The 11,413-nt window shown below is 39.3% G+C and overlaps 1 protein-coding gene across 1 annotated transcript in view; it reads left to right on the top strand.

Moving 5' to 3' along the window:
* The window catches only part of LOC139965276 (potassium voltage-gated channel subfamily KQT member 1-like), a 135,669-nt gene that overhangs the window by 89,672 nt on the left and 34,584 nt on the right, over positions 1 to 11,413 (top strand). The window contains exons 4-5 of the mRNA XM_071967469.1: positions 7,904 to 7,982; positions 10,211 to 10,307. Of these exons, the coding sequence (XP_071823570.1) occupies positions 7,904 to 7,982; positions 10,211 to 10,307 (176 nt within the window). The remainder of the gene's footprint in view (positions 1 to 7,903; positions 7,983 to 10,210; positions 10,308 to 11,413) is intronic.

Consider the following 11,413-nt stretch of genomic DNA (forward strand, 5'->3'; position numbering starts at 1 on the left):
ATTTTTTGATGTGGCTTCCCTTAGTCTTACATGTTCATTTTGCATTATTATTATTATTATATAAATGGTTCAGTTTGGTGATACAACAGAGCTTGAAGACAGCTACCTGAGGCTACAGCTATACATTTGAGAACGCAGCTGTTAGAGATAGCTCGGGATAGCTAGATAGCATGAGACAGCTGAGTAATAAACAGCCAGGCTGTTGCTGCACACAACTTGTTCTCTGTCTACAAGAGTATAACAGAGATGGAGGTGCAACTGTACAGTACATATATACAGAAAACAAGATTACTTAAAGGTAACACACTAACAATACAACCTGATTAACCTAACAATAATATGAAGCAGAGCTGTAACAAAAGACACTTAACTGATCCACAAACTGCATTCCATCTTGGTCACAAAACATAATGCAAAATGGACATGCAACTGACTAAAGGATCAGGGAATAATTTATCCAGTAATTCATAGCAAAAATAATTTACAAACTGGGCCGAGTTGCTGAATAAAAGTGTAAAGATGTATATAGACGGTTTTTCTGAACTGAGTAACTAAATGTATTCAACGAGAGAAGGAGAAAAAAAAAAATCAGCGCCTTTGACGAAACTGCGACCTACACTTTGAAAACTAACTTGTTCCCAGTAGATGAAGGCCATGCATACAGTAATGGAACTGTACTATATGAAAAATATATATATTACTACATTAATTACCAAGTAAATGGACCACAATTTGTCAACCTTCAAACCGATCGGTGAAGGTTTGCATATCTTTAGAAAAAAATTAGAGGGTGTTAGTTCAGTTGATTGTTCAAGCATACTAATAGTGACTCGATCTTGTCAATAAACATGTTTAAAGAACACTTAGGTTAAAATAAATGTATACTTCCACTTCATGTTTTAACCTCCAATATCCCAAAGTATATATTCTGACCTTGCTATCTATAGCATTATAAGAGCAATTTGCTTTTAGACGAGCATTTCAATGCACTTTTTTTCGAGTGAACATGGTCGACAATTTTTTTCTCCACCAAACCCTACTGAGAAGTTGAGAAATCAAAATAAGATACGTTTGAGTACGATGCTTGAAATTAATCCTCCTAGATTTGTTTACCCACAGTGACCAAAGGAGATAAATTATTAAGGTTTAATTTAACAGGCGAATAATACATGAATTTTCTTCGAGCATCATATGATTACGACAAAATTAATAAATTAATCGATCAATCAGTGTGCCACATTTGTGTCACTAATTTGCCATGAAACATGACTATTTCATGAGCTGTACAATTATGACCTAGATAATAGTTTTATATTATCATGATCATTTTCTCAAAGCTTTACATGAACTTATTAAAATATTTATAAAAATGAAAAAACAAAAAAGCTGCCTCAGAGAATTAGGAGGAAAAATACACTTATCCCTAATAGTTTAATTTTATCATACATATGCTACAATCCCATAGGAACATATATCTATAAATAGGAATATATATATATCTATACATAGAAATATATATATATATATATATATGTAGAGTAGGTTGGCGTCTATCTTGGCGCAGAGTGCTCTATGTCCATTGGACAGAGCGGAATATATGTTGATACTAGATGAGACAAGTGGAACACTAGTAGTTGTAACTCGGAGTTTCACGCTTTGTAGCGATCTTCAGACAACTGATAGCTTCAAGTTATGCTCCATGAATATATAGAATCCTCGTCGGGATTACCGGGGATTATGCGGTTGTTGGTGTATTGTTCTGCCTGGGTATTCTCTTTCGCGTCCGTTCTGTTTGTGGGTTTGTAAGACTTTCTTCGGTGTTCGGCTGTTGGTGTATTCTCTTTTGCGTCCGATCTGTTGTTGGGGTTTTTTGCCTTCCTTCGGTGCTCGCTCCTTAGTTGTGTGTGGTTCTCTTGACGGTGTTTGGTGGTTGGACTGGAGTTGTTTATGTAGAACTTGTTTTCGTGGCGACACTTCGATATGAGCTCTGGGCGTTTGTTCAGGAGGGTCCGTTTGTCTGTGTTGATAATGATGAGTTTTTCAGTGAGACAGAGGTTGCACCGCTTCGACTCGTTGCTGTAGGCTTTGGCTCTGCTGGCGATCGACCAATTGATAGTGAATGGCTGGTTGTTCTGTTTCAGCTGCCAGATGTGCTTCGAGAGTTCCGTTGCGTTTTGGTGTTTTTCGTGGTTGAGCGACATCTTGTGGTTACCGTATCTGAGCTTGAAGGGGGGTTCTGTTAGGCCGATGTATGTCTTGCAGTTGTCGATGGTTTTCACTTCGGCCTTGTATATGATGTTAGATGCCTGGCAGTTTCCATTTAGTGGGCATGTGTCCTTTTTTCGGCAGTTGCAGGCTTCCTTTTCTTTCGATGTGTGGGTGGCTGCTATACGTTTGTTGTGTCCTTTGATGATGCTGGCGATGTTGGGCATGCAACTGTAACTGACTTTCACGGTGTTTCTGTTGAAAATCTTGTGTAGTTTCGATGTCTTCGGGAAGTGTTTGTTGATAAGTTTCAGGAATGTGCCTCCTATGTTCGTGGCCACGTTGCTGCTAAAAGGTGGGTTGAACCAGATGATGTTGCGCTTTCTGTTTCGGTTGTTCTTGGTAGGTTGGTGGGCGATGTATGAGAGACCCTCGGTGTAATTACTTGACTTGAGTGCTTCCTCGTAGGCTGGTGCGGCTTTCTTAAAGATCACCTCGTCGTGGGAGATGGCGGAGATACGTCTGCTGATTGAGGCTGGCAGGGACCTGATGATGTTTGGTGGGTGGTTGGAATTCCTGTGGATGTACACTGGGTGGTCGTTGGGCTTCCTGTAAGGGTAGTGTTTTCCGGTGTTGAGGTTGAATGTTACGTCGAGGAAGTTGGTGATCTTCAGGTTGCAATCGATGGTGATGTTGAGCCCCAGTTCTTTGAATAAGCTGATCATGTGTTTTCTTATCCGGTCTGCTTTACTTCCGTTGGTGTTTTTGAAGGCTGCTAGGCCGTCGTCCCTGTATAGCCCGATGTATTCCTTCCCATATTCTCTTGCTAGTGTGTTTAGGATGTAGAGTCCTACAAGCTCGCATACCTCGGCCCCATCGTAGCTGCCCATTGTGACATCAAAGAGGTCATTGTGTCCTTTCTTCATCCAGGGTGTGCCGTTGTCGAAAAGGAGTGACTTCCTGGAGTGCATTATGATTTGTACGTCTTGGTTGGAGATGTGGGTGTGATCCTTAGCCATGGTTAAGGCCTTTTCCAGTAGGCTTCTTGTTATGGAGGGGTAGAATTCAACGATGTCGAAGCTGATGAAGGTGTATTTCTCTTTGTCTTGAATGTTCTTGAACCATTCGATGACGGATGACGTGTTTCTCCATTGGTTAACATTCGTGGCGATTCTTATGGCGTTGTTTATTCTGTCTAGGATAGCCTTGCTGATGAGACCTGTTTCGCTCTTTGCCGGGTTGATGAGCCTGCATGGTAGGTTGTTCTCAAAGTTGTCCTTGTGGTCTTTCAGGGTGATGAAAGCTTGCTTGGTGGCCATCGATTCCATGCGGTTGTCGATCCCTAGTTTCTCGGCGATAGTTCTGGCTTCGGCGTTGATTCTGTTGACAGGAGCCATGGAGGTCGTCTGGTAGTTCTTTGTGATGTGTTGCCTGAGGAGTTTTTCGTGTAGTTGGGTGTCTATCTCGTACATGTTTCTGGTTTTGTCGGCCGGGATGAGCAGTTTGGTAGATTTCTTGATCCTGCTGACGTCTTTTCTGAGTTTGTCTTGGAATTGGTTGGTGACTTTTTTGAACTTCACGTTCTCGATCATACGGAGCAAGTCGTCCTCAAACAGCCTCAGTTCTTCGATCTGCGGTGGGCACTTCTTGCTTTTGAATCCGAAATTCTCCGTATGTGCAGGGTGGTGCTCGTCATCCTCCTCCTCATCTTCCTCGTTGTTGTTGCATGTTTTTAGGAAGAAGGAAGCTTTCCATCTCATACGTTTGATGACGTTTTCGACTTTTTCGATGAGTATCTTCTTGTAGGTGTTGGCAGTTGGTATAGGTATGTTCTTCATGGAGTAGTTAAAGCTGACTTGGTTCGGCTGTTCCATTGTTCCGTCTATTGCAGATAGGCGAGAGTGCTCGACTGACTGGTCAGGAGCGTAGGTAGAGTAGGTTGGCGTCTATCTTGGCGCAGAGTGCTCTATGTCCATTGGACAGAGCGGAATATATGTTGATACTAGATGAGACTAGTGGAACACTAGTAGTTGTAACTCGGAGTTTCACGCTTTGTAGCGATCTTCAGACAACTGATAGCTTCAAGTTATGCTCCATGAATATATAGAATCCTCGTCGGGATTACCGGGGATTATGCGGTTGTTGGTGTATTGTTCTGCCTGGGTATTCTCTTTCGCGTCCCTTCTGTTTGTGGGTTTGTAAGACTTTCTTCGGTGTTCGGCTGTTGGTGTATTCTCTTTTGCGTCCGATCTGTTGTTGGGGTTTTTTGCCTTCCTTCGGTGCTCGCTCCTTAGTTGTGTGTGGTTCTCTTGACGGTGTTTGGTGGTTGGACTGGAGTTGTTTATGTAGAACTTGTTTTCGTGGCGACACTTCGATATGAGCTCTGGGCGTTTGTTCAGGAGGGTCCGTTTGTCTGTGTTGATAATGATGAGTTTTTCAGTGAGACAGAGGTTGCACCGCTTCGACTCGTTGCTGTAGGCTTTGGCTCTGCTGGCGATCGACCAATTGATAGTGAATGGCTGGTTGTTCTGTTTCAGCTGCCAGATGTGCTTCGAGAGTTCCGTTGCGTTTTGGTGTTTTTCGTGGTTGAGCGACATCTTGTGGTTACCGTATCTGAGCTTGAAGGGGGGTTCTGTTAGGCCGATGTATGTCTTGCAGTTGTCGATGGTTTTCACTTCGGCCGTTGGTGTTTTTGAAGGCTGCTAGGCCGTCGTCCCTGTATAGCCCGATGTATTCCTTCCCATATTCTCTTGCTAGTGTGTTTAGGATGTAGAGTCCTACAAGCTCGCATACCTCGGCCCCATCGTAGCTGCCCATTGTGACATCAAAGAGGTCATTGTGTCCTTTCTTCATCCAGGGTGTGCCGTTGTCGAAAAGGAGTGACTTCCTGGAGTGCATTATGATTTGTACGTCTTGGTTGGAGATGTGGGTGTGATCCTTAGCCATGGTTAAGGACCTTAGCCATGGGAAGGACACAACAAACGTATAGCAGCCACCCACACATCGAAAGAAAAGGAAGCCTGCAACTGCCGAAAAAAGGACACATGCCCACTAAATGGAAACTGCCAGGCATCTAACATCATATACAAGGCCGAAGTGAAAACCATCGACAACTGCAAGACATACATCGGCCTAACAGAACCCCCCTTCAAGCTCAGATACGGTAACCACAAGATGTCGCTCAACCACGAAAAACACCAAAACGCAACGGAACTCTCGAAGCACATCTGGCAGCTGAAACAGAACAACCAGCCATTCACTATCAATTGGTCGATCGCCAGCAGAGCCAAAGCCTACAGCAACGAGTCGAAGCGGTGCAACCTCTGTCTCACTGAAAAACTCATCATTATCAACACAGACAAACGGACCCTCCTGAACAAACGCCCAGAGCTCATATCGAAGTGTCGCCACGAAAACAAGTTCTACATAAACAACTCCAGTCCAACCACCAAACACCGTCAAGAGAACCACACACAACTAAGGAGCGAGCACCGAAGGAAGGCAAAAAACCCCAACAACAGATCGGACGCAAAAGAGAATACACCAACAGCCGAACACCGAAGAAAGTCTTACAAACCCACAAACAGAACGGACGCGAAAGAGAATACCCAGGCAGAACAATACACCAACAACCGCATAATCCCCGGTAATCCCGACGAGGATTCTATATATTCATGGAGCATAACTTGAAGCTATCAGTTGTCTGAAGATCGCTACAAAGCGTGAAACTCCGAGTTACAACTACTAGTGTTCCACTAGTCTCATCTAGTATCAACATATATATATATATGTATATATATATATATATACAAAGCGGGAGGCCCGGGTTCGAATCCCGGTGGAGGCTGGATGTTTTTTCACTGTTCTGGATTTTCCTTCTCATTACGTTTTCATTTATTTATATATATATATATATATATATATATATAGGAATATATACATAGGAACATCTATATATATATATATATATTTATATATATAGGTTGAGACTATATTGGAACACTAGTAGTTGTTACTCAGAGTTTCACGCGTTGAGCGATGATCAGACAACTGGTATATATATATATATATATATATATATATATATATATATCTATATGAAACAGTTATGTGCAGGCACAAGCTTAGAATAAATCAAACATTACTTGTTTTACTTTGCAGTTTCCCTATCTCTCCCCCACATGGCATTCCTCTCCCTTCTCCCTTCCCTTTCCATATATATGTAACTTTAACTTCCATCAATTTCCCCTCCACTTCTTGAAGCAACATAAAAATGGCTTGTATACAGTACAGTACTATTACAGACATAATCATGTCATAAACAATGACGCAATCTGTTGAGTTGAGTCATAGTAATTAGCCATGTCTACAAATTAAAATATAAATATGGTAATATTTAAATGTAATATGGTAAATTGTTCTAGCTCCCATTAATGGTCAAAATTGTTATGATGGAGTGAAAAGTACAGCATTAAGACAAGTGGAGGAAAAACAAAATCTTTGGCATATAAATGTGGAGTGTTAGCTCAGTGGAGTGTTAGCTCAGTGGTTAATGCCGGTGCCTTTCAATCATAAGGTCCATGGTTCGAGTCACTTCAAGATTAATGTATTTCGTCCAGTTACAGAGTTGTTGACAATTCATAATCATGGACGTTAAATATGAATCTAAGAGACTGACTTCGGTCAGCTTGCGGCTTTGATAAGCCAATGATGGCTTCTTCGCGAGAGTTCGCGGATCTAATATACATACATAAATCGTACATGACTTCCTGTGTGTATCGTAAAGTACATATTCCTTCTTATTTTGATATGGTTCATATTTGTATACTTAAGAACATGAATATATAGATCTGTACATTTAATTACATTTTAAGGCCGTTAATCATTTATTTTCCAATCAGCTCAGAGATTAAATATTTTAACAGGAAGGGAAAAATATCCTAGCTGGCCCAATTGATGAAGCTCAGCATGTATCTATTAGATAAATCATTATCAGCTGTACGTTGCATGATTATTTATCTGCGCAGATAATGTATGGTTTTACAGCTATGCCCATCAGCTGTGTACAGCAGAGGTACCGTTCAGATTGTGTCGTTCTGTATAAATATACACCACCCACTGGTTTATATTGGTGCGTCGTTTATATATTTGTGCGCCGTCCCCAGATAAATTTTTCAATTCTCTGCCTGTATTGTGTTTTTATTTGGAAAGTTTTTGAAGTTTCACATGAATGCACACATACATTATATTACAGCTTGGTATGCAGGGTGGTGTCAAGTGCCCAGGGGAGTAAAGATGAGTCACATGCATGGTCCCCCTTCTGTAAAACATTTGAAATATACATGTTAAGAATATATGAAAATACATTATTCCTTAATAAAAAATATTCCCCTATTTTCTAAGCAGACAGTGAGCCCCCGATTGACCCTGGCTCCCAGACTGTAGCCCCCTGACGACTCCTGGATCCCAGACTGTAGCCCCTCCCCCCTCCCCTCCCTGGCAATTACTATCACATCTGACCTTATATTGAACATTACGTGTCAATTGAAGCACATAGGGTGTATGAATGCTGTAACCTTGAAGAAATCGTCACGAATACTTTATCCAGTCTTTATATTTTATGAAGCGTTTTTTATTTCAAATTTCATTATTCTCTGAAGCTGTTTATAAGTGTTTGCTTTCCTCTATTTTCTCACAGATTTAATAGTGGTGATAGCCTCCACGGCTGTGCTGTGTTTCGGTTCCCAGGGTCAGGTATTTGCCGCTTCTGCAATAAGGTTCGTACAAAATGACTTGTGACTATGGGAACGGTGAAAACAGGGTTCGAACACGAGAGATTCTCTAAATATAGGAACTGTACATTCCAGAAAAAAAATATATAGAGAAGAAACAAGAGAAATTCTGTAAATGTAGGAACTCTAGTACATTAAAAAAAAAAAAAATATAGAGAACAGGAAAAAATTGCTAGTCTGTTTTTATTATAATCTGCATTATTTTGAGATGATTGGTGATATGTTTTTATGATAAACTGCTAATATTTTGGGACTGGTGATATATAATTTCACTTGTTATAAATGTTGTAATTTAACTAAAAATCTTGCATGACAGCTGATGTTCCCTGACTATATAACACATGCCACTATGATTGCTTGTACATGTGATATGTAGAGCTATTATTAAGTAAGTGTGCTTTAGGCTTTTGACTTAAGCATCTTTCCCCAAAACAAATCTTCTTTTGGTTATGGAAGGCAACTCTCTTTAACTTGACAGTGATTCATGTTACTTGTCAGTGCCTGATGAAGAAATCCGGAACAAAACGGTATTGACATTAAAAGTCATTCTCTTGTATCATATAGTGATTTGTGGCGATCAGCATTCCACCATGTACTACTACTGCAGCTAGCCTCTGTATTACATATTTATATACAATATGACGTATAATTCCCAAAGGAACAGACGTTTGATGCTCTGAACATCCCAAAGCAAACAATTCCCGCCCGAAGACAGCACCATAAATAATCTCGGTTTGGTGATCATATAATTGTCATCAAAATACTTCCTCCTTACAGCATACAAATAATTTACAAAACATCATCATCATCATCATTATGAACAAACTGGCTGAATTAAGCATAAAGGATCGAGCACATTTTGAAACTCTGGCAAGTTTAGGATGTTAGAATATGGGGACAGTACTTGTATGATCTGTTACATTTACTTGAATGAAGGGGGAAGAGGGGGGGTAGGAGGTTGGTGGATAGGGAAAAGGGAAGGTGTGATGTGCCATTTGATGATGAGTCAACAATACATTTCATTCATATACTAACAGTATGAATCATACTGACATTATGTTGCATAATAGTGTTTTTGATAATTAGAATTTCAGCTTCCAGGTTTCTATAATATATATAGTGACATTGAACAAAAGTTAGAGGGTCTAATGGACTTTTCAATCTTAAGTAGGATCTTCCTCTGAGGTAAACTAAAAACAGTTTAAATAAACAAATGAGACCAGATGTGCATTAATTGGGAAACTGAGTAATGAATAGAACAGAAAAAAGTTTGTTGTTAAAACTGAGAAAAGTGACTAGTAGTGTCAGTGGTGACAGATGTGAATATATTACAATCTTTGGTTTTCTCAGTTTGTTTGTCCTACATTCCTTCTCCGTTGTTACTATTTGTTTATTATTTGTTGTGTTTTATTTTTTCATTTTCTGACGGGACCAGACTAGAAACGCTTGTACGCTTATTCTCTACCAATCACATGAGATCTCTGTATTTTTGGAAATCTATACCAGAGACAAAAATCACTTGTTACTATGTTTAAAAATCAGTAAACTTATCAAATGATATTATTATTTAGTATGTTTCATAATGAAATCCACATGAATTGATTTTCTGTATTGTGTAAATTATGGTAGAAATTAAACTTGAAACTTGAATTGTTTACAAACATAGTTAAAACTGCATTCACCTTAATACACATCCAGTAGTTACAATATTCTGTTATTGTTTCTTTCAACTATAATGTTTGTGTGTGTTGTTTGTATTAAACAAAAATATCAAGTATTAACCATATTTTGAAGCCTGGAGTTAAAGGCATTGAAGACTTGCCTCAAACCGCGTGCCGCGCTCTGAAAAAGTTAACTATCCGTTGCTTGTGAAGTTTTCTTCTTGTCACTACAAAATGCAGACAGTAATGAAACGTGATACCTTGTTATCTTTTATCTAGACCTGAGATGTCCATCGCTGCTATTTACACTGTGTTGTGGGTATTGACCGCAGCTGTATGTACTGACTGTACACTAGTGTCTCGTTACCGACGGTAGCAAGCTGTGTGTGTATTTTCTGGGATCGATGGTGGTGTCTAACACTTCTGTTACACCTCATTGAAACTAGGTCAGATTACCGGCATTAGACGTTTCTTTGTGCGCGAGTCTTCACACCCTTTAAACGTTTGGAAAGTACTTTGATACGATGGTGACTCTCTCTCCTTATCACACAGGGGTATACGATTCCTCCAGATTCTTCGCATGCTCCACGTAGACAGACAGGGAGGGACGTGGCGGCTCCTCGGATCGGTAGTTTTTATTCACAGACAGGTAAATGAACACAACTTTGAATTGTGTATAAAACATTATTTCAAAATGATTCATCATAGTATTTGTACATAGCTGAAATAGAGTATGATTTCTTTTTTAGGAAAATGTATACATGTATTTTAATAGATCCTCCTGCAAGCAGGAACTTGCGAAGAAGCCATCATTGACTTATCAAAGCCGCAAGCTGACCGAAGTCAGTCTCTTAGATTCATATTTAATGTCCATGATTATGAATTGTCAATTGTCAACAACTCGATCTGTAACTGGACAACATACATTAATCTTGGAGTGACTCGAACTCAGGACCTTATGATTGAAAGGCACCGGCGTTAACCACTGAGCTAACACTCCTAATGGGATGGGCATACAAAGAAAATATGAAAGATTGCAGTTCTGTGATTGCTGTAAAATGCCATATAGTTTCCTTTGTTGGGCATTTGAACTAGAAGTTAGTAACTAATTTGTTCAGATGATGTGCTTCAATATCTGTCGGGAGTTTTCCATCTCCCGTTTAAATGGGTTAAACAACATTGTATGAAATATTGAAAAACACCAGCTCATACACTGAGAGTTGACCTACATTGGTAAACCAACATTAAATTGTAAATACACCAGGCCTAATTAGGAGAGCTACAAGTACAATACGTCCCTTTGTGAACATTTTTTGACTATAAATATATATTATAATTGATATATTTAAAATTAGTAAGTATTTTTGTCTAGGGGCAGAATATTGGTTAAGTTCTTTAACCTCCAATTGAGAGTAGTATGTCTGCCTTAAAATCATTCAATTTTACCTATAATTTAAGGATCAATATTACACAACAAATGTCAATCAATCATTCAATTTTGCCTATAATTTAAGGATCAATATTAAACAACAAATGTCGATCAATCATTCAATTTCACCTTTAATTTAAGGATCAGTATTAAACAACAAATGTTGATCAATCATTCAATTTTGCCTATAATTTAAGGATCAATACTAAACAAAAAAAGGCCTTCAATCATTCAATTTTGCACTTAATTTAAGGATCAATATTAGACAACAAATGTCAATCAATCATTCAATTTTGCCTATAATTTATGGACCAATATTAAACAAC

This window comes from Apostichopus japonicus, chromosome 1 (genome assembly GCF_037975245.1).
Source record: "Apostichopus japonicus isolate 1M-3 chromosome 1, ASM3797524v1, whole genome shotgun sequence".
Classification (NCBI taxonomy): Eukaryota; Metazoa; Echinodermata; class Holothuroidea; order Aspidochirotida; family Stichopodidae; genus Apostichopus; species Apostichopus japonicus.